Source organism: Phoca vitulina, unplaced genomic scaffold (assembly GCF_004348235.1).
Source record: "Phoca vitulina isolate PV1807 unplaced genomic scaffold, GSC_HSeal_1.0 scaffold52, whole genome shotgun sequence".
In the NCBI taxonomy this organism is placed as follows: Eukaryota; Metazoa; Chordata; class Mammalia; order Carnivora; family Phocidae; genus Phoca; species Phoca vitulina.
In genome coordinates this window covers 5701406-5723999 of record NW_022589755.1, presented here as the reverse complement: position 1 = coordinate 5723999, position 22594 = coordinate 5701406, and the positions used below count along the sequence as shown (strand labels likewise).

The 22594-nt window shown below is 60.5% G+C and overlaps 2 protein-coding genes across 6 annotated transcripts in view; one reads left to right on the top strand and one right to left on the bottom strand.

Annotated features, from left to right (window-relative positions):
• The window catches only part of SHANK1 (SH3 and multiple ankyrin repeat domains 1), a 45874-nt gene extending 30496 nt beyond the window's left edge, over positions 1 to 15378 (bottom strand). For 2 of the 5 annotated variants that reach the window (XM_032387944.1, XM_032387949.1), the window contains exons 1-11: positions 12531 to 13196; positions 12122 to 12325; positions 11560 to 11631; positions 10342 to 10450; positions 10099 to 10250; positions 8214 to 8381; positions 7638 to 7754; positions 3399 to 3476; positions 3106 to 3172; positions 2532 to 2862; positions 1427 to 1620 (exon numbers count right to left, since the gene is read on the bottom strand). In XM_032387944.1, coding sequence (XP_032243835.1) covers positions 1427 to 1620; positions 2532 to 2862; positions 3106 to 3172; positions 3399 to 3476; positions 7638 to 7754; positions 8214 to 8381; positions 10099 to 10250; positions 10342 to 10450; positions 11560 to 11631; positions 12122 to 12325; positions 12531 to 12785 — 1747 coding nt within the window. In that variant the 5' untranslated portion in view covers positions 12786 to 13196. Of the gene's footprint in view, positions 1 to 1426; positions 1621 to 2531; positions 2863 to 3105; positions 3173 to 3398; positions 3477 to 7637; positions 7755 to 8213; positions 8382 to 10098; positions 10251 to 10341; positions 10451 to 11559; positions 11632 to 12121; positions 12326 to 12530; positions 13197 to 13242; positions 13546 to 15314 lie in introns of those variants that run through there. The other 3 variants (XM_032387945.1, XM_032387947.1, XM_032387948.1) reach the window with 3 other exon arrangements.
• Positions 15379 to 19199: 3821 nt separating this feature from the next.
• CLEC11A (C-type lectin domain containing 11A) lies at positions 19200 to 21888 on the top strand. The gene is made up of 4 exons (XM_032387986.1): positions 19200 to 19515; positions 19741 to 19927; positions 20234 to 20425; positions 20858 to 21888. Exons 1-4 carry the CDS (start codon positions 19369 to 19371, stop codon positions 21301 to 21303), a joined length of 972 nt encoding a protein of 323 aa, XP_032243877.1. The 5' UTR covers positions 19200 to 19368; the 3' UTR covers positions 21304 to 21888.
• The last annotated feature ends 706 nt before the right edge of the window (positions 21889 to 22594 follow it).

Sequence of the window (22594 nt, the reverse complement as noted above, 5' to 3'; positions counted from 1 at the left end):
GCTTCCCTTTCTTCTTGCAAACTCTGTCTCAAAGCGCCGACCTGACCCTCCATGTGTGCGTGCCTGTGTGTGTGTTCACACCCGCACACAGGCACGCACACTTCCCAGGCACCCTGCCTCTGGAGGCACTGCTCCTGGCCCCCACAGTTTGCTCCTGCATCTGGCCATTCACTCATTCACTCATTCAGCAGATGTGCACTGCGGCTTCCTGTGTCCTGGGTCATTACACTGGGCCCCGGCAACCCAGAGATCAATGACATGTGACCTTGCCTTCAGGAACTCGGGCTATGGGAAGAGATAGTGCAAAACGGATGCTGATCCACCACCCACCTGACCCTCTGATCCCTGCACGTGCTTCAAGGCCCCACACAACCTCCGTCTCCTATGGGAGGAACCCCCAGCTTTCACGGGCAGCCAGGGTCTCCTTCTCTCCCCTCTAAGCTCCTGTCATGGGGGCCCGCTGAGGATCACGATCATTGGCGCTTGCTATGTGCTCAATATTGTCCTGGGTGCTTTAAGGTAACTGACTTTTTAAATTCTCACCAGGGTCCCACTGCACAGGTGAAGAAACTGAGGCCCAGAGAAAAGTCACTTGTCTGCGGGCGCCCAGCCAGGAAGTGGTAGAGCCAGGATTTGAACCCAGGCAGCTTGGCCCTCCAGCACTACACTACTCAGCTCCCCTGCAGCCTAGAGTCGGCAAAGAATTGCTCCCCCGCCTCGCATTAATTGCCACGTCTGCTTGCTTCCCGTTTCCAAGCTTCATTCTATCCAAGAACACACGTCAACAGCCCTGCGAAGTCTGCACGTGAGGGCTACTGGCACCATTTTCCAGAAGAAGACAGAAAAACCAAAGAGAGGCAAACTCCAGGAACAGCAGCGTCTGCCGCCGCTCAGGGAGCCCTTGGCATGGTCCTGGCTTCCAACACCTGTCTCATGAGAGCCCCGTGAAGCGGGCCCCACCCTGTTCCTCAGATGAGAGCACCTGGTGGGGGCAGGAGGTGAGGTCAAGGTGGCTTGGCCCCACGCTCCACACCAGGTGGCAGGAAAGACTGTGGGCTCACACTGGGGACTGGGGCAAGTCACTTGACCTGTGAGACTGTTCCTTCAACTGTCAGAGGGGCTCCTGACACCCTCCTGAAAGGCCGATCCTGCAGGGGGACCACTCCCACAGGGCCTGGCATGGTATCGGGGTCCCCCAAATGCTCATTTCCCTTCTTTTGCCTCAACACCTCCTCCCGACGGGTGGCATCTGGGCAGCTATGCTTCATGCTCCTCTGGGGCAGAGGGGCATCCAGGGCCTCTCTGGGGTCCCCAGAGTGCATCGGACAGCCTAGGCCCCGGAGAACTGTCTGTCCTTGACTGTCTTCTCCTTGAGTGGTTGGCTCCCCTGCCCGACCCTCAGCCTGGCCCGGCCCTGCCCTGTTACCTTTGATCTTCTCCCCCTTGCTCAGGGAGATCTCCCCCTCGGCTTGGGCCTGGTAGGACTTCACGGCCATGAAGGAGCGTCCGGGCACTGCTGAGTAGAGCTTCCTGCGCCTCCCGCGGCTGCCCAGGGAGCCCCCAGGGCCCCCTGAGCCCCCTGTGCCCCCTGCCGGCCCTTCCCTGGGCGTCCCACTGGAGCTGCATACACAGAGGGTGTGAGAGGCAGGGAGAGTGGAGGGAGGGGGCACCTCTGGGAGAACAGGGGTCCGTGGGGTAGGGGGAGATGGAGCATCAGAGTGGGGGAGGGGGCTTGAGTGGGTGTCCCAGCTCTGGCGTCCTGGGGGGAAGAGGGCATTTGGGAGCTCCCTCTGCCTGCCCACTGCTGCCCCCCAGCCCCCTCCTCTGCCTCCTGGCTTCCGGCTCTGCCCCTCCCACGGCCCTGCGTGCTGTGCCTGATTCAGCTTCCTGAAGCGGAGCTCTGACTGTGTCATCTCTCAGCTCCCTCACGAGCCTTCAGAGACTCCCAGCTTCCTCCTGGTGCAGGTCCAACTCCTCTGCCTGCCATGCCCGGCCTGCCATGAGTTTTTGCTCTCCCGTGTCCTCAGGACATACTGGCCAGCCACAGTCCCCCTTCTCATCCTCCTCTAGCCAGCCTGGCCTCTTTACCCCCAGAATGCCCCCTGCTCGTCCTCCCCTCTACCCTGAGTGGTTCCTCCACTACCCCCCCCCCACCATGGTCTCATCTCCAAGCTCAGAAACCCTTCCCCAAGTCCCTCGCCCATCCTCACCCCATTTGGCTTTTTCTCACCTTGCCCTGTCTGTCTGTCTGTCTTCGGGGGCTGCAACCAACATTTCTTTTGGGCACCCCACCCCTGACCCCTGGCATCGAGCAGGTGCTTGGCTAAACTGGCACATTTGGGGGTGGGTGCAAGACTGTGGCTTACAATGCCCTCCCTTCCTCAGGGAGCAGGAGAGAGATCTGGAGGCCTGAGGGTGGGACCAGGGACTGGGGTGGATGGGGCGCCAGCCTGGGTGGGGGGAGTTGGGGCTCCGAGGATAGGATCTGGTTGGGCTGGGGTCTGTGGGACCAGGGCTGAGCTTTCCCCTACCTGGGCCGTCCACGGGGCTGCCTCTTGGCCTCTTCAGGGTGCCTCCCGCGGGATGGGGAGCGGGCCCGGGCGCCCCGGGGGCTGCTGGCACTTCGGAGGGTCCCACTGCTGAGCTTGGTGCTGGGGGCCGAGGGCTGCGACTGGCCCTGGGGCCCTGAGGTAGGGCCAGGGGCCCCAGAGGACGAGGTCCCCGGGGCGGCAAACACCATCCAGTCGGGCAGGGCCATGCTGGTATCACTGTTGGCCCGAAGCAGTGCCGGGGGCACCGTCAGCCCTACGCCTGGGGGTCCCCGTCGCCGGGCTGCGTACTTGGGGGACTCCTGGAAGGGCACTGAGAGGGCACAGTGGCAGGGGGCAGAAGGGGCAGGGGAGACAGGCAGGTGGAGGGGGCATGCAGGCAAGGGAGGACAGGGGAGAGGCACGAGGGAAGAAAGATAGACGTGAGAGAGAGTGGGGGCCTGGCATCGCACCCCCTACTACTACTCAGATGCTCACAGTCCGCTGACTCCCCAGTCCCACCATGCACCCCCAATACCCTAGGTTCTCCCCTTAGCCGTACTTCCCACTCGCTCACCCACATCCTGTTCTCGGTGGTTTCGGATCAGCTCCCCCAATTCAAAATTCCCAGCGATCACTGCCACCTGGAGGGAGGGGGCACAAGGAGGTGGGGTGGCCCAGGCCGCAGAGGGAGAGAGCGGGAAGCACGGTGAGGTCCCTGGCCGGCTGCCCCCCGCCCCTGCCCCCCAAACCTTCACCCCAGCAACTGCGCCCCTCCCTCCTCTCCCAGACCACCAGCACCCCTGCCTGTCCCACCTTCCTCACCCCCTGCCTTCTTTGGGCCCCCCACCAGCCCTCACAGCCCCAGACCTGGAAGGGGGTCTGTCCATTGTTATTCTTCACATCCTTGTTGGCTCCTCGATAGAGGAGGATCCGAGCGCAGGTCTCCTGCAGGCGATGGCGGTGGCAGAGGGTGAAACAAAAGAAAACGGTGAAGGTCATGAGCAGACAGAGGCACTGGGCTAAGAACTTCCGGAACAACCTGATCTAAACCTGCCTCACCCAAGACAGCAGCCACTTACCACATGTGGCTCAAGAGCCCTTTAAATGTGTCCGGTCCGAACTGAGATGAGCTGTACGTGTAAAATACACACCAGATTTCAAGAACTTAGCATGAAAAAAAAAAAAAAAACAACGAAGTATCTCTAATAATTGTTATATCGCTTGCATGTTGACATGATAATATTTTTGGAAACCATGGGCTAATAAAATATGCTACAAAAATTAACGTCACCTATTTCCTTTTTTTTTTTAACGCAGCTCCTGAGACGCTTAAAATTACACGCATGACCCGTGTTATAGTCTATTGGATGGTGCTCAGCAGAAGCAGGCTTTCTTGACCTCAGCACTGCTGACATCTGGGGTCAGATCAATCTTTGTAGTGGCGGCTGTCCTGTGTGCCATAAGGATGCTTAGCAGCATCCCTGGGCTCTACCACTAGATGCCAGTAGCACTCCTCTCCCCAGTTGTGAAAACCAAGAATGTCTGCACACATTGCTAAATGTCCCCTGGGGGCCAGGGCTGTTCCAGTTGAGAGCCACTAATCCAAGCTTCACGGACGGCTTCCCATGTTGCATGTCAGGTGCTCAGCACTTTAGAGGCGGAAGCTCACTGTATTGTCCAACAACCCACGAGATGGAAATTACTATCCCCATTTTACAGGCGAGGAAGCTAAGACATCACAAGGAGCCCCAGGTCATGCGGCTGGTGACTATCAGCGGTTGGATTTGAACCAAGGTCTGTCGGACTCCAGAGTCTTTGTGCTTATCATGCACTCTGCTAGACCCAGAAGGAAGGGAGGCAGTGGGGGTCAGGGTTGGGCAGTGAGCGGTAGGAATGCTGTTCGCATCCAGATCTGTGCCTTCCTAATGTCAACCACGTCACTCCCTCTCACTGTTTGGATCAAACCCAGTGGCCTTGCCATGGCCTAGAGGCTCTACCTCCACCTGGTCTGCCTACCCTCCTACCCCCAGCCTCATCAACTTCATCTTCTGCTGCCTTTCTTCACTCCCTGTACTCCAGCCACACTGGCCTCCTTCTTCCTCTGACAGGCATGCTCCTGCCCCAGGGCCTTTGCACCCGCTGCTCCCTCTCCTTGGAATTAATTCTCTGCCCCTAGATTTCCACATGGCTCACTTTCTCGCTTCATTCAGGTTTTTGCTCAAACGCCACCTCTTTGGAGAGGGTTTCTCTGGCCACCTCATCAAAATAGCTCCCTATCCTGTTCCCTGTTTTATTTTTATTTATATGATGGCCACTATATGCCAGGCATTCTTCTAAGCCAGTATTAGCTCATTTTCTTCATAATGCTATCTCCGTCAAATGACATTTCTCTTTTACTTGTCTCGTTAGCATCTCTCCCCCACTACATCGTGAGTTTTATATAGGGCATGATTTTGCAGCACCCAGCACCTGGAATAGCGCCTGGGCCACAGAAGCTGTTCAATAAACAGTTGCTGAAGTCTTCCACCCTTTGTCTTGGCCCCCGGCTCAACTCCTCTCTCCAGCTCCCCACTGTTGCAATTCAACCAGCATTCACAAAGCACCTCCTTGGTCTCACCCTCTCCGTGTAACAAGCATGCCAAGGATGCTTGCATGGTCCCATTCTATAGGACAGGCTCAGAGAGGGCAAATCTGTGCCCAAAGTCACACAGCTGGTGAGTGGAGCAGCTAGGTAGGACTCAAACGTGGCCTCTGAAGCCTAGGGCTCATCTATGTCTTGTGGGCGCACAGCTCAGGTTGCCCAATTCAGTCACTGGACAGCAAAGTAAGCTCAGTTAGTTTTCTGGGTGCTTTTGTGAGTGTGTGAGAGAGTGTGTGTATCCAAGTGTGTCCATGCTGACCCCCAATTAGACTGTTAACTGCCATGTGTGTGTTTGTGTGTGTCTGCCCGCCTCCACCACCACCTTGCCTAGCCCAGGGCCAGACCATCTCCACGGGCCCAACCAGCAATACACCCTACACCTCGAGAACCTCGATTTACTGTTGTCCTAGCACTGATCTCACGGCATTGCAATTCCTCGTTACACATCTGCCTCTTCGCCAGATGTGAACTCCCCCCCAACTCCGCAGAACAGGCACCATGCTGAGTCTGATTCATCTCACATCGGTAGGTGCCCACAAAACATGCACGAGGAAGTATGAGGATGAAGGATATGGAGCCGAGTCACTCAAAATTCATTTGTTCAAGCCATTCATTCATTCACTGAGTCATTCAGTCTATTGCAAAGCAAACACCTAATGAATATTCTGAGGGGGGCTCTGTGTAGTCTTGGGGCAAATTCAAGGTAGCTGATTTATAATTCATCCGTCCACTCACTCATTCAACAAAGATGCACCGAGGCCTACTACGTCCTGCGGCCTTGGGACAGAGTAACTGATCGGACTGAGCCCTCACCCTTGAGGAGCTCCCAGCCAATAAACATGGACCTGACCTTCACCAGCAGGGGAGAGACGGGCATGTCAGGAGGCCAGAGGAGGAGAGAGCTGGGAAATCTGTCAGACCCAGCTCTGGCCCTTGGGAAGCTTAAGGTCTGAGAGGAAAAACAAGGGAGGGAGAAGTACGAAATGAACTATATCTGTCAAGCATCTACTTGCTAAGCACCATGCCAAGAGCAAAAGCAAAACATCCACCCACTTGATCCTTCGCGCCGTAGGTGTTACTGACCCATTGCACGGAGGAGAAAGGAGAAGCTCGAGGAGGGGAAACGACTGGGTCATCCGACTAAGAGTAATTGCTCCCACACTCTAATTCTGTATACTAAGTTTTCCCTGTTGAAATTCACAATACGGTTTCCAGGTCCTGACTAACAAGGCTGCCTTCTGGGGACGAGTGCTTAACATACATGGTCTTTCCTCCCCTTCCATCAGCTGACGTCATCCCCACCACGGGGCGAGGACAGAGCCTGGGAGAGGGCACAGGGCTTGTCTGGGGGGCTGTGGTCTGCCCACAGGCATGCGCAGAGGCCGTGGAGCGGGGGAATCTGGGCACGAGGCCTGCACCAGGGAGCAGGAGAGACAGAAACACCGGAGAGGGGAAGTGACAGCACCGCGTTGGTTGGGTCTGACAAACACTGAGTTCTCCCTCGGCAGAGCAGACTGCTCGCTGCCACAAGGCAACACGTGGCTACCTGCCACGTCTCCGGCACTGCAAGTTCTGATGAAGCAGAAGGGGCTGGGGCTGTCTTGGAAGACTTCCTGGAGGAAGGGGAGAGGAGGTTGGCAGACCAGCACCAGCTTGCCAAGCCCTGCTCTGCGGAGTCCCTGAGGCACCCCTCCAAGGGCAGGAAGCCCTGGAAAACAGGGAAGGAGACTGAGGGGCTGACTTGCGCAGGATCCGCCTGGGGCTGGGGTCAGTAGGCTGAGAGCCACACTGGCTGGTTTGTGAGGCTCCCTGCCGGCTTTTTACTGCTCACCTTCACGACTCCCGAGGTGGGGGCTGTCCACCCAGCCCCGAATTGCTACAACTTGCGATATACTCTTGTCCCCTTCTGGGCTGGGGTTTGGCCTTTCCTCTGTCCCCTGCAGCACCCCCAAACGCACTGCAGGTGCTCCGCGGACAGCTGAATGGAGACACACAGGAAAGGGGGCCCGGGGAGCAACTTTCCCTTCCGGCAACGGTCCTGATGTGCTCTCTGCCCTCTGGTTTGTTGAACCGGGCTGTGCCCACTGCCTAGAACACCCTTTCTCCCGTTCCTACTCAGCTGACTCCTGCTCATCTTAGCACAGGTGCCACATTTTCCGGAGACCCATCTCCACCCCAACCCCAAGGCCAAGCCCAGATTCCGGCCCCCACGACGCTGGACTGTAATGGGAAGGCATGCTGGCAGAGGGGCTGTCTGTCTCGCTCACTGCCTGGTCCTCAGCACGGGGAAGGTGCTCAGTAAATATCTGTTGAATGAATGAAGGAGACGGACGAATGAATGAAACGAACAAATGAACGAATAAATGAATGGACGAATGAATGAAACAGTGATGGAACAGAGGACGCAGGGAAGCTGGGAGGCCGGGGGCAGGAGGAGGACCCGGGCCAGCACTGCCAGAGCAGACCTTATTGTAGAGGGCGCAGATGTGCAAGGCCGTGTTCCCCGAGGCGTTCTGGGCTCCGGGCTCAGCCCCATAGAAGAGCAGGTGTTCCAGGTGCTGAGAGTGACCCCGCTGGCAGGCCTGGGGGGGGACAGGGAACCCAGGAGGCCACATCAGACTCTCCCAACCACGGCATGTATCTTTTGCCTGAGGCCAGGAAACCCTGCATCTCCCTCTCCCTCTCCTTTCAGCCTCCATTCCTGCCCAGGGGCCCAGACTATCAGCTTCCTGGGTCATTGCAAGACCCAGGTGCCTGGCCTGGCCCCTCGAGAGGCTCAAGAGACCATCCCCACCCATCTCAGGGATCCAGATGTCCAGTCCCCGGTCCATGCCCCCTTAGGGTCCTGGTGTTGCCTCCTCCCATCTTTTTCTCTTTGGAGACCATGCTCCTCCGGCCTCCATACTCTATGAGGACCTCAGCATCTGGATCCCCAGCTCTTTGCACCAGGGTCTCCGATCCTTGCTCTGATCAGGGCCTAGGCACCCCCCCGCCCTGCTCCACACACCCCCCCCAATCCCTCCTGGCCAAGTCCGGAGCACCTGGTGAATCTCCTGCCAGCCATTCTCATCAGCTATGCCCAGCTGGGCCCTGTTGTATAGGAGGAGCTCACAGCAGCGGGGGTCGCCCCCCACCATCGCCGTATGGAACAGAGGGGTCAGGCCTCGGCGGTCCTTGTAGTTGGGGGAGCCCCCAAGGTCCAGGAGTGCCTGAGGAGGGAGACAAGACAAAAGACAGTCCCACTAGTACTGGCTCAACCTGAAGGACCAGTGGGGCAGGGAGTCTCGGGTGACCCACACTGGCCAAGGCTGTTGTGGGTTCTGCCACGATGCCCTTGTGTGACCTTGAGCCTGGCCCTTCCACCCACGGCTGACTTTGGATGAGCCATTGAAGGAGCCTGGTGCCTCAGCGCCTCATCCGAGCAGCAGGACGGTCATGTGGGACCACATGAGAACAGAGTCTGGACGCGGGAGGACCCCTGGCCAAGCAGGAGGTGTGGTTGGGACGGGATCCCAAGGATGGGACGCAGAAGGAGACCTGGGAAAAGGGCTAGCTCGGACCAAAGTGAGTCGGGCCAACCTCACTGAGGCTGGGGGCTGGGGGGCAGGGGGGCAGGGGGCGTCCAGGAACAGCTCTGGGCACAGAGGCTGGTGGAGCTGAGCATCATTAGAGGACTGTCAGCCCCAGCCGTGTGAGGACAGCCCGCGGCAGCGCTGTCCACCAGAATGTTTGCAGTGACAAAAACAGCCTGCAACCTCCCCATCCAACACGGCAGCCACATGTGGGCTCTTGAGCGCTAGAATGTGCTAGTGAGCCTGAGGAACAGAAATGTTCACTTTAATTAACTTAAGTCTAAACAGCCCCATGTGGCTAGTGGCTAGAGGATTGGACAGAGTAGGTCTGGAGGCCGGGGGTGGGGGTGAGAGCAGATCTGCCTGGCGGAAGGGAGCAGACTGGGGGTACATCTAGAGGGTTTGTCAATTCCAAGCGCCTAAGCAGATCTTTGTGGCTGGCGTCTGACTGCATTTAGGGTCTTCAGGGCAGCTGGAAAAGGGAAGGGAGGGTCCATTAAGCTGGAGCATCTGTGAGCTGGGTGTTTATCAACAGCTACATATCTTTGGGGGCAGTCTATTCTGACCTGTGTATGAAGAGGGATCAAGTGCCATTGGGGTGGGGGGAGAGGAAGAGGATTTTTAAAATAAGACCACATAAGCCGACTCCATGTGTGTATTTTGCGGGGATACGGGTTTGTCTATCTGGGAAAGTGCATTTTAGTTATGAAGCAGGGGGAGGGGCTGCGTCTGCAGGGTATGTGTGTGCCGAGGAGGGTCTGTATCTGGGGGCACAGCAGGTTGCTCACTGTGTACTTTAAGGAACAGAGGAGGGAGGGTCTACACTTGAGGGAGACAGAGGCCGGGTTGGTGGTGAGCTGGGTCAGAGGGAACCAGAACGTCTGGGTAGCAGGAGAGTACAGGTATTAGGATCTCCCTGGGCCCTTGCAGGGGAAAGCTCTGTGTGACCATCCTCTGTAGTGTGGGTGCATCTGGGGATCAGCAGAGGGTCTCGGATCCCCTTGGAGGAGTGAGCATGGGGTCTGCGTGTTTGTCAGGCTATGGAAAGGGGCTTTGTATTTGGGACACGAAGAGAGACTATTTTTAACAAATCTAAAGAACTGAGGCTTGAGAGAGAACAAACGGGAAAGGGAGAGGAGTCTGAGGGAAGAGCAGAAGTGGCATCCCCATGGGGACGTGGGAGGGGACCTCCAGGAAGCGAGATGAGAGGCAAAGGGGAGACCAGATGGCCTTGTGGGGTCAAGGGAGATGAAGGGGAGGAGGAGGGTGGGTCTGGGGCAACTCGCTGCAGTTCATCCTGCTGTTAGGGGACCACTGCAATCTGGGGGAGGGTCCCGGGGGTCTGGCACCTCACCGTGAGAGCGAGGCAGTGACGGGCACACGCAGCTTTGTGCAGCGCTGTCATGCCATCCCGGGCCCGGAAGTCGATGTGGGCCCCTCCCAGGCACAGGGTTCGAATCACCTCTACAGAGCCTTCCGTCTGGGCAGCCAGAGTCAGGGGGGTCTCTAAGGGGCAGGAAAGGCCAGTCACACGCAGCCCTTATGCCTCGTTCTTGGCTCCCCCCACCTCTTCCAAAGCCCCCAGTTCCCTCCTTACCTCCTGAATCCGAGTCATGATAATTGGGGTCCAGCCCCTTGTCCAGCAGCCGCGCCACCTTGTCGGACGTCCCGAGCTGCACGTACTCTAGGAACTTCTTCAACCCCGTCTGAGCCATGGACAAGAGAGAGAAGACAGGCCAGTCAGGGAGCAAGGGAGAAAAGCTGGGGTCTTGAGCAGCGCTGTCCAGTGGAAATACACAGCGAGCCGCGTGTGGCATTGAAAAGTCTCTAGTAGCCACCTTTAAAAAAAAAAAAGGAAGGGGCACAGTTGATTGTACCGAAATTCATCTCAGTGACCTATCTTTTTAACCTAATATATCCACAATATTACCGTATCAACAGGTAATCAATCCATAGGAAATTTATCAATGAGAAAGTTTACTCTTTTGGGATACTGAGTCTTCGAAATCCGGTGTGCATTTCACACTCACAGCGAGTCTCAGTTTGGACCTGCCACACCAGAAGTGCTTGGGAGCCGTATGTGGCCGGTGGCTCCCGGAGTGGATGGCGCAGGTCTGGAGGGATGGAATATTTGGGGGAGGACAGACACGAATGCATGGTGCGGTCAGGGTAGGGGATGAGGAGAGGCCAGGGACTTTTTTCCCAAGTGTCAAGAATCTTTCTCTTCACCTCTGGCTAAAGCAGCCCCCTGGCTTCCTCCCAGATCTTAGGGGACCAGGGGAGACACAGGGGACATATGGTCGGAGGCTGGGAGGGCAACATGGCTCTACGTGGCCAGGGGTGGGAGACATCCTAGGAGAGGTTTAGGCTATGGGATTGGGGGAACTGTGGGGTGTCTACAAAACAGCCCTGAGGCAGAGGGACACTGTGTGTCAGAGTCCAGGCCAAGTGGGGGGAGGCAGGGCCCCTGCGTGGATATGGGGGACCCAGAGATGAGATGGGAGAGCCCAAGGAAGAAGAAAGTGAGAGCCAGGGGGAAATGGTGTGGGCTTGGGCAGAGCAATGAGGGGCAGAGGCGGGGGGAACGAAGAAGGGCTATGATGGAGAGAAGGGGGTGGCATTTGGGGCTGTCCCAAATGCAACATAGCATCTCAAGTGAGTGGGGGACCCTGGCAGAGGAACAGAAGGGGCTGGGGAATGTGGAAGGCTGCTGTGGGGAAGAGGTGGGAGAGGAAGTGGGAAAGTGGTGGTGGGGAGGGCTCCGGGTCTCTGTGGGGGGGATGCTGGGGGGTAAGCGCCAGCAGGGTTCTCTCACCTTCGTGTGCAATTTGGCCAGCTGCTTCTCATCCAGGTTGGTCTGTTTGTAAACCCGGGTCTTGTATCGGAACTGTGGCCAGGGGTGTATGAGGGGAGAGACACAGAGACTTGGAATCAGGGGCCTGGGGAGGAGGCTGGACTCCTTTTGAGCCAGGGGGGGGGGGGGTCATCTCAGGGTCAAGGTGGAAACAGCCCTGGAGCCTTGGCTGGGTGGCAGAGGAGTGCGGGGCTGCTGCGGAGTATATGGACTGCAACCCCTGATGTGGAGGAGTAGGAGTCTGGACCCCGCACAGAATGTTCTAGAACACCTACTGTAATTGTGAATCCTTTCCCACTTTGAAAGGCGAGGAGAAGCTTGGGGCAGGGAAGTGACTTGCCCAAGGCCACTCTGTTGGTCAGAGGCAGAACACGCTGTCCTTTGAACTCAGGCCTCTCTGACTCTAATCCTGAGGGGATCTGGAGGAGCCCACTGGGTTTTCCCCTGCAAGGGCATGACTGGGAGAAAAATGGGGCAAGCCTTCTCTCCTCTGTGACCAAGCTGGGCAGGCTGTGGGCCTCACCTCCAGGTAGGGCACCCCCTTCTCAAAAGACTGGGGGTACTCCCGAAGTAGCCGTTCCTCCTCCAGAAAGTTGGCATCGCGGCCTGAGGTGGCCGGCTGGAACAGACCGTAGTTGAGCACGTCCTGCAGGCTCTCGCTCAGGGCGCAGAGCACCTGCTGCTTGGCTGTCCAGATGGTGGCATCAGGGTTGAAGCGCAGACATTTCTGGTTGGGGAGGTGACAGGGAGGAGCCTGAGGTGGTTTGGAAAGGTGGTGGGGGGGTGATTCTGGGGATAGGAGGGGGGCCTGGGGGAAGCATGTGGGGGTCTGAAAATGGGGCCCAAAGGGGGCGGACGCCCAGCACCAGAAGCCTCCTCCTGTGGGTTGGGGTCCCTGTCCCCCACTGGTCAGCGGGCCGTCAGTCACTCACTGTCTGGTGCAGGTCCGGGATGCCAATCCTGAAGACCATCATGCTGAAGTGGGCGTCGTCCGGGACAGACATGGAGCGGCCCTGGAGGCCTCGGGTGGAGGCCAGACTACCAGGTGCTCCGCTGCCCTGGCCCCGGGTCCCCCGGGGGCCTCTGCTGGGCCCGTCTGGGGAGCTGTCGGACTCTGAGCCCCCCTCGGGACACTCGCTGGCACTGTGGCGTTCCTCGTCCTCGCTTGACGCGGGGCTGTGGGTCATCGTGGGGCCACGGGGCGACAGGGGACAGCAGCATCACAGGCGGCTGCCGGGGGGCCAAGGGCGGCTGTCAGATGAGGAGCCCGGACTCTTCGGAGGCAGCAGGCAGCCTTGAGGACGAGCGGTCGAGGGCTGCCACCCCACATGCCCCAGGCTGGCAGGAAGGAGGCTGGACACACCCCCAGATACTCCTGCCGCCTCTGCTCACACACGCCCATCCCTGCCATTCTTCCAGCGCGTCTCCTTCCCTGCCCTTGGCCCTGCTCGCAGCCCCCCACCCCTCCTGCGCCCCACTTTGCCGCTGACCCAGCATGGCAGTGTCCCAGAAACCGCAGAATCACCGCGGGAGCTACTGGCCCACTTTGGCAGGCCACGGAAAATGCAGCTAAAATTAGCTGAGGACAGACAGGTGGACGACCCCCCGGCATCCTGCCCTCCTGGCCCCAGCCTGGCCCCTCACCCGAGGCCCTCTCGTCCTCCTCCTGGATAGCTGGTCGGGCGAGGCCGGGATGTAGTAATGGGGAGACAGAGGTGCTGTGAGTCTGGGGCGGCAGAAGTGGGAGGCCGCGTGGTGCCCGGGAGCGGTGCCCGGGAGTGGGGAGCGGCGGAGCTGGCGACTGCACTCAAGTGTGGCCGACAACGTGTGCAGAGGACTGCCGGGAATCAGTGTCCCGGGGGAGCGGGGACGCTCAGATGCGGGTGTCATGGGGCAAACTATCATGCATGGGGCGTCCCCGAGGGAACCACAAGACGCGGCCTCTGCAGGCTGTTGGGGGCACCCTGAGAAGGGTGTGGGCGGGTGGGGACACTGGCCTGGGCCGGCCGGCTGGTGCCGGTAGTGCGGTGGCCTGGGTCGGTGTGGGGTGGCTGTGGATAACCTGGCACTACAGGACAGGGGAATGGCATTGCCTCGTACTGGCCGATCAGCTCTGAGGGAGACTGGGGGGCTGGGAGGGTGGCTAAGAGTGGGGTGATGGTCTGGGGGACTGGGGTGGGAGGTCATTTCACATCCCCAATATTCTCTCCCAAGGTGGCCTTATAAGCCTGGGTCCCAAATGGGGTCCGCCTCCCTCTTCTCCCAGTCTCCCACCCCAGCACCGGAAACCAGAATGTCTGGTCTGGTCCCTCCCCCCCACACCAGGCCCAGCTCCTGCACCGTTGCCATGGAGATGGGAAGCAGTGGAGGGTACTGCTGACTTTGGGGGAGTGGGGATGGGCTGGGGGGGTTGGGGAGGGAAGACAAAATGAGTGTGCAGGGAGGACAGTTCCAAGAGCTGTGGGTGAGCGAGCAGCTTAACCACGAGCTGGCCAACCCCTCCCCCATGCGTGGCCAGGCTGAGAAGCCCCCTCCCCCCTCCAGGTACCCAGCAGAGCTGCCCCACCTTGCCCTTGCGGAGGCCCCCTGGCCTCCTACCCGCAGGACTCCACATCCCACCTCCGGACCGCAGCCCGCTGCCACTCCCCCTCGGCTGACCCTGGCTGACCCCAGCCTCACCCGGGCACTAATGGGGTGGCCCGGGGGATGAAAGCAAAGCTGGCCCGGGCTCCCCCGAGCGTGCGGCTGCCCCCAACCCCCCAGACCAGCTCCGGCCCCTCCCCCTCAGGCCCGAGGGAGGGAGCGGGCACACTCCGCCGGGGCGGCATGAATCAAACGCTCCGCGGCTAAGAATAGCTGGCACGCAGCTGGTACTGAGACGGGCTGAGGAATCGGCGGGGGGGGGGGGTGGAGAAGGGGAGAGAGGGGGTGCCCTGGGAGGCTGTGGGGGGACAGGGGGCGGCTGGTGTGGCCGAGAGCGGGGCCCGGGAGAATGAATGGAGGCGGAGAGAGGCGGGGAAAGACGGGGAGAGGAGCCGGGGTTGGGGCCGAGAAACTGGTGGGGGAGAGCCCCGGGCCGGGGAGAGGGGGCGGGGGCACCCGGGAGCGGGACTCGGAGGCGGGAGCCGAGGGGGCGCGCCGGCCGGTGGAGAAGGGAGAGGAGACGGGTGGGGATGAGGGGAGCTTGTGAAGGGGGTGGGAGGGGATCGGAGGAGCCTAGAAGGAGAAGCAGGAGCTAGAGGGGGTCGAAGGGGGCGGAGGAGGCCAAGGCCCAGACCCCCGACGGAGGGGCAGGGAACCAGGGTGACCTGGGGGAGGGGCCTCGCGCAGTGGGGCTGCAGAAGGGGTCTACGGGCCCTGGTAAGCCGGGGTGGGCGAGGCGGGGGAGTGGCCGGGCTGGGCCAGGAGGCGGGTACAGCGACCGAGCCCTTGGCCTGGGTGCCTGGGGAACCGGGTTCGGGCTGGGGGCCTTACTGGCGGGGGATGGGGGGCGCATCCTCCCCTCAAGTCTGCTATCTGGGACGGGGCACGGGGGACCAGGGCGTAACCCAATTTGGCGTCGCCCGGGGCAACGCTCCCCTCCTCACCCCCACCCCCCACTGCACACCCGGGCCCGGAGCCCGGCGCGCGGCCAAGGACGTCCGGGGCGCCCCCGCCCCCTCCCGCGGCCCCGGCCCCGCAGCTCCCCCCAAACCCTGGGTTTTCGGCCCCCTTACCTGCCTGGCGGGGCTGCTGAGTCCCGGTCGGCGGCGCCCGCGGCCCCTCCCCCCTCCCCCCCCCCCCCACCCCCCCGGAGACGGGGGACCCTCAGGCCATGCCCCACCGCCCCGGAGGGCGAGCGGGCCGGGGAGGGGGCGAGCGGGGGCCGGGGGGGAGGGCGGGGGGGCCGAGGACCTCACCCCCCCCGCGGGCCGGGCCTGGCCATCCGCAGAGCGCCCCCCCTTCTGCCGCGGCCGCCGCGCCCCTCCGGGCTAGCCCGCCCCCGGCTCGGTCCGGCCGGCTCCGGGCGCGGCGTCTCCGCCTGCTCTTCCTCCTCCTCTTCCTCAGGCCGCCGCCGCCGCCGCCCGCTCCGCGCCTCCTCTGCCTCCCTTCTCGCTCTCTCGCTCTCACTGTCTCTCCCTCACCCTGTCTCTCTCTCTCTCCCTCCCTCTCTCCCTCCCTCCCCTCCCTCCGCCCTCTCCCCTCCCTCCGGAGCCGGCGGAGGAGACATCGCCCCTCCCCGCGCCCCCAAACCTCGCCCATCCCCCCCGCCGGCTCCGCCCCCTCCCCCTGCCCTCCGCCACCACTCCGCATCGCCACCGGATAACCCAACCCGGCTCTACCCCTGCTTGCCCCCCTACCCGGACTATGGGGCCCCGCCCCCCTAAGGGTACCGCTCCACACACACACCCCAGGACCGCCCCTTCCCACAGCGCTTCGCAACCCGTCTACACACAGTAGGGCGCAATAAATATTTGTTGCTAGACTCTAGACCTCCAAATTGGATTGTGAGAGCTATAGATTCCCGTCCCCCCAAACACACACACACACACACACACACACACACACACACACACACACACATCTTCCCCCAAGGCACAGGTGCTTAGAGTCACTAGCTGGCCCTGCACGTGCGCACATTCCCCCACATACACGCTCTCCAGGGCATGCATGACCTAACACACCTGGAGTGGACATCACCACAAACACGCCCAGCTACATGTACAAATCACCCCCGAGTGCCAGAGCATCCGCGCACCACAGCATCCACCACCCCCCACAGGGGCCCGCAGGATGCTCAGATCTCCAGCTCACACGCAACCCAGACACAGACACACACAACTGTCAGGAGTCGTGTGCATGCAGCACCATCACACCCACCCACCTCACCATCCCTCACACAGGTCTGCACACACCCATTTAGATGCACAACACTGTGCCGTAGCCCCCCTCCGCAGCTGACATTTCTTGAGCATTTCGTGTGTGCCGTGCTCTGCTCTGGATTTACTCATCAACTTCTCCTACCAATCCTATGGGCTATGGACTTTCACCATCCCCATTTTCCAGAGGGGGAAACTGGGGCACAGAGAAGCTAAGTAACTTGGCGCCCAAGGTCACCTAGCCATAAAGAGGTGGTACCAAGGATCAGGGACAGGCAGGCTGGCTCAGTCTTTATACCACTGTCGTTCACTACTAGGCACACCATCACTGCATGTCTTCCTTCATTGCACACAGACACTCCCAAGGTCTCCTCAAAGCTCAGGTCTGTGGCACCCGGGACATACCAGAGAGACAGGGCAGGTCCCATAGGGCAATGGTGAGAGTGTCCCCAGAGCCCAGGCGCCTACCCTTCTTCCAGCTCCACCAGCGCCTCCAGGGCGGCCAGCTGGAGCACAGGCCCCTGCAGAGGGCAGTTCTGAGACACCTCTGGCCACATCTCCAGCTGTGGGCTCCAGCGTACTGAGGTCTGAGCCAGCCCAGCCCTGGAAGGCCTCGCTCTGGATGCATACCCATCAGCCCAGATGGTGAGGACCTGGGCCCGGGGAGAGAACAGCTGCCCACACTGCCACCAGCAGCGACAGAGGCCGTGCACCCCTCTACAGTCTACAAGGCCTTTCCTAGCCTGCGCATTATCTCTTGAGGCCTCTAGCTGCTAGTGAGGGGTCCCCAGGCCCCTAATAGGCAGCCCAAAAGGGCCAGGGGGTAAGCAGCCTGCCATGTCACACTGCCTTCTGCTTTCTTGGAAAAGGGAAGGCTGGATGAGTGGATTTCCAAGACCCCTCCTGGGGCTCCCAGCAGCTGAGGGCCGATGCCCCTGCTTAGAGCCAGAAGCCTTGGCTAGCCGCTGCCACGCTGGTGACCTCCAGCAGGCTGCGCTGTCCCTTCTCTGAGCCTCAGTTTCTTCCCTTGAAGAGTGGGCCCTGCAATCCCTGGCTGCTGAGCTCCATGTTCGCTGGCACAACCAGCCAGGCCCCGGCTGGGAAAGCCCTGCATGACTCACGGGTCTGGCACGGAGTGGGCATAGCCTGGCCTCCTGCTTCCCTTGCCTCTGCAGCTTCTCTCCCACTGCCCTCACCACCTCCACCCTGGCGACCACCCCGCCCCCACCATGCCCCTGTGCCCCTGCCCGGGGGAACGTGGGGTGCCACCTAAACACAGCGGTCAAGTCTTCAGTCTTTGGCTAAGCTGTTACCCCACCAGGAATGGCTATTTCCTTCCTCACTGAGCAGACTGATTGAGAACCTACTATGTGCTAGGTTGGCCCTGTTCTAGCTCCGGGGATGCAGCAATGAACAAGAATGCCTGCCTTCGCTGGCAGGAGACAGTCAGCAAACAAGAAAATGAACAAACAAGACAATCCAGTCTTGATTATACCAACACGATAAAATGGGGTGTTAACTTGTAGAAGTGCAGTTTCTTTGGATATGATAGAGAAGGCCTCACTGAGCTGAGACCTTAATAATAAGAAGGAGCTGGGGGAAGAGCATCTAGAAGGAGGAAAAGTCGAGTGCAAAAGCTCTGCGGTAGGAAGGAGCTTGGCATTCAGGAACCAGTGAAGAGGCCGGTGTGGCAGGAGCCTGGGGGCAAGGGGAGTGGGGGTGATGAGCTTGCAGAGGTGCCAAGGGCCCATCCTTCCCAGCCCCCCGCTGGGCAGGCCAGGCTTGTGCTGAGGACAGGGTTTGGCTTCCCTCCTGCATATGATGGGAAGCTGGGGGAGCAGGGGAGTGGGGAGTGACGTGATCTGATTTATGGTTTGGAAGCATGGCTCGCTGCTGCAAGCAGTGTGGATTGGAGGGGCTCGGGAGAAAGGAGGGGGAGAGCCAGGAGGAGGTGACTGCAGTGGTCCAGGCCGGAGCCGAGGCACTTGGCTGAATGCTCAGAGCTCCATGCATGCACCCAGCCCTGCGTCTGTCTACTCCACCTCCCGGAGGAAGCTTCCTTGACCACCACCCACCCACCCACCCTTCCTCCTCCCTTCTGCCCTACTGTCTGCCTGTCCGTGAGCAGCTGCAGTCCCCAGCATTGCCCCACCCAGAGCCTGACCTGCAGGAGGCTTCCAGGAAAGTACAGCAAATGAATCCCAGAGCCCCGCCTTCTAGAGTTGCATACACAGTGACATGCATGCTCTTCATATGTGTCCCCACAGACAGGCAAACACACTCATTTTCATCTTGGGGCAAGGGCTTGAGGCCAGGATGGGAGATCTGGGGGCAGGAGGCGCCCTAGAGCCTGTGAGTCGTGGAAAGCCTCCTCCAGCAGGGTGCGTGGGCGATGGTGGCCACAGGGTAATAAAAAACCTTATGGAGACCATGCAGTCTCCCTGCTCCTGAGGAGTGGCCAGGAGGAGGAGCAGGGAGCAGGGCCAAGCCCCAAGAACCCCCTGAGGGCAGAGGTTGTGTCCCCAGGATCCCTTGGAGAGCCAACTCCATCCTCTTTTGGCCATCTGAGCTTTTGGCCATGGTGGAAGGAAAGGGCAGGGCGGAAGTGAGCTCTGGAAAGTGGAAAGAGGGGGGTATGTGGGGAGACCCAAGGCGGGATCCAGGCTTTGGAACGTTAGAGGTTTCCGGCCACAGAAGCAGGGCCTCAGGGGAGCCAAGAGAGGCGGGGAGAGACACACATACAGAGGAGCAGAGACCAACAGACGAACAGCGAGTGGACAGAGACAAGAGCTGGGAGAAAAGGGATCAGAGAGAAGCTGGGAGAGGCAGGAACCAGGGGCTAGTGATTTGCACGCACTCCAGTCCCCAGAGACATCCCTCTGCAGCCTTGGGTGCTGCAGAGCCCAGCCCGATGCAGGCAGCCTGGCTGCTTGGGGCCCTGGTGGTCCCTCAGCTCCTGGGCTTCAGCCATGGGGCTCGAGGAGCAGACAGGGAGTGGGAGGGAGTCTGGGGAGGCGCCCAAGAGGAGGAGCGGGAGAGGGAGGCCCTGATGCTGAAGGTGAGTTGCTTAGGACTCCGATGGGGAACTGTGAGTGTTGGGGGGAGGGTATTCCAGGGTTAGGGAAATGGGCAAGGGAGAGTGATGGGGCAGGCTCAAAGGATGGGGATGATGGATTCAGACAAGGGACTCAGGGGCAGAGCTCACTGCTGTAAAGTGGTGGCTGGAGCGCGTGGGGCGTCAGAATGCAGCTGGGTTGGCCCTAACATCCCTTCCCTGCCTCAGCATTTGCAGGAGGCCCTGGGGCTGCCCGCTGGGAGGGGGGACGAAAACCCTGAGGGAACCCCTGAAGACGAAGAGACCTGGGGGACGCAGGAGGACGGTCAGGGGGAGGAAGAGGAGGAAACAACGCCAACCCCCTCTTCTGGCCCTAGCCCCTCTCCCACCCCTGAAGACACCGTCACTTATATCCGTGAGTAATCATTAGCTCCGCCCTGCCCCCAGGCCTCCGCGGTCATTTTCTCAAAAATGAACCGTCCTTTCACTGCCCGGGACCTTTCAATGGCCCACCGCCCAGCCGATGCCCCCACGTCCCTGGGAGCTCCGGGGGCCTGGTCTTGCCTCCCAAGAGCCCGGGGCCACCGGCCCCTACCTTCCAGAAATCCCGAGTGCCGCCCACCCCAACTCTGCCCGCAGAAGCCCTAGGTCCCTCCAGGCCCTTTGGTCCCCCAGCTCCGTTCCCTGGGTTCCGTCCAGCGTGCTCTCTGTCTGCCCGCAGTGGGCCGCCTGGCCGGCTTGGACGCAGGCCTGCACCAGCTGCACGTCCGTCTGCACGCGTTGGACACCCGCGTGGTCGAGTTGAATCGGGGGCTGCGGCAGCTGCGGGAGGCGGCAAGCGACACCCGCGACGCCGTGCAAGCCCTGCAGGAGGCGCAGAGCCGCGCGGAGCGCGAGCATGGCCGCTTAGAGGGTGAGTCCGCGCCGCGCCGGGCAGGGAAAGTGGGACGATCCGGGTCAAGTGGAGGACTGGTGGCGGGAGGGGGCCCAGAAACATCTGAAGAGACGTGAGGACCCAGGGTGTTAGGGACGAACGGGTTCCTAGAGATGTGCAGGGTGTTGGCTTATGGGGACTTAGAGTAGCGGGGAGGGTGAATGCGGAGAGTAGGCGCGCCGAGGGGGAGGCCCGCTCCCTACCGCGCGGTGGAGCGTACCCGACTGGGGCCGCGCCACGCCCCTTACAGTCCGGGTCCGGCAGTCTGGCCCCACCCGCAGCGGTCCTAACTCTCCGCCTCTTTGCTCCCCGTGGCTCTGACCCCGCCTCCTCCCGGCCCGGCCCCGGAGGCTCCGACCCCGCCTTCTCCCCGCCCCCGGAGCCCCTAACTCCGCCCCTCCCCGCCCGCAGGCTGCCTGAAGGGGCTGCGCCTTGGCCACAAGTGCTTCCTGCTATCGCGCGACTTCGAGGCGCAGGCGGCGGCGCAGGCGCGTTGCGTGGCACGGGGCGGGAGTCTGGCCCAGCCCGCGGACCGCCAGCAGATGGAGGCGCTCACTCGCTACTTGCGCGCGGCGCTCGCTCCCTACAACTGGCCGGTGTGGCTGGGCGTGCACGACCGGCGCTCCGAGGGACTGTACCTCTTCGAGAACGGCCAGCGCGTGTCCTTCTTCGCCTGGCACCGCGCGCCCCGTCCGGAGCCCGGAGCCGGTCCCAGCCCCGCGCCGCACCCGCTCAGCCCTAACCAGCCCAACGGCGGCACGCTCGAGAACTGCGTGGCGCAGGCCTCGGATGACGGCTCCTGGTGGGACCACGACTGCGAACGCCGCCTCTACTACGTCTGCGAGTACCCCTTCTAGCGGGGCCGGTCCTCGCGTCTCCATCCCACCGCTCGCCCTTTGGCTGGGCCATTCATCCTGTGAGAAGGCCCTTCCCTCCCTTCCTCCCTGCCCACGGATGGAAGCGTGTTCCCCCGGGCTGGGCGATCCCAGGGGGCCTTCTGCGGAGCCGAGAGCCCTTACTCGCCTGCCTTTCTTGGGAGCGGCGGGCACCAGGCTAAGTTCCACGCCAATAAAGCCTTGTGGAATCTGACTTGAGCGGGCGGTGGAGGCACTTTTGGTCTTTATCTCGTCGCCGGGCAAGCCTGGAAGGGCAAGACCCTGGCCTTTGGATGCCTATCCCGTTCCGCTTTTACAGGTATTATTTGAGCCCCAGACTCAGAATGATGGAGAACACATGTACAGAACGTACCCTCATCATCTGCTCCTGCACGTAGATGCCTGGAGTACACCCGTGCACATGCTGCTGTCGCCTCCACCCCCATCGTGTCCCACTCACGGCCTTTGGGACACAGGGCCTGTCAATCATTGTCCAGGCCCTGGCCTTGGTCCTGGTCAAAGAGATCTGCGAAATACAAAGGAGCTAAAGGTTCTGACAAGTCCTGCGGGAAAGAGCCCATTTAATTTTGTTTAATTGGTGTATCTCAAACTCGTCCCACCAGATGGTTCCTTTGCGTCATGTAATGTCAGGCCCTGCCCCACTCCCTTCCCCTGCGCAGGGGCATGTGTTGAGAAGCAAACTTAACCTGTACTGCCTGGAAACTTGGGCTCCCTCCCAGTGTTTCCTTCCCTGCTCCCTGCCTGCGCGGCCATAAGCCAGTGCCTTCTCCTCTGTGAGCCTCAGTTTCCTCAACTGAACATGGTAACAATCATCCCACCTTGTATTAGCTCTTGCAAAGTTCAGGTGAGCCCAGGAAAGTGAGCATTTCAAAAATGGTTGAATGTGAGTCACATACTACCTTCCTTTCTCCACCTTTTTCATGCTTTGTTCCCTGAGTCAGAACACTCGGGAGTGGGCCAGCCTGGGCCTCCTCATTGAGGACAGTACTCTTTGAGGGAAGAGCTCTTATTTTGGAGTTACCCAGTGTCTTCCCCCCAATACTGGCGACATGGGCCTGACCCTGATATCATCATGGAGCCCAGGAACTGTAGTGTGACCCTGTCTGTCCTTATATCCGTGCCTCTCCTTCACCATGGTACCACCAGCCCCAAATGTCACCATTGGATCCACCAGTGGGAGGATTAAGCCGTCCCTGTCATCTCCACCCCTGTCATTTCTCAGCCCCACAGCCCCTATAGGAGTAACGGAATG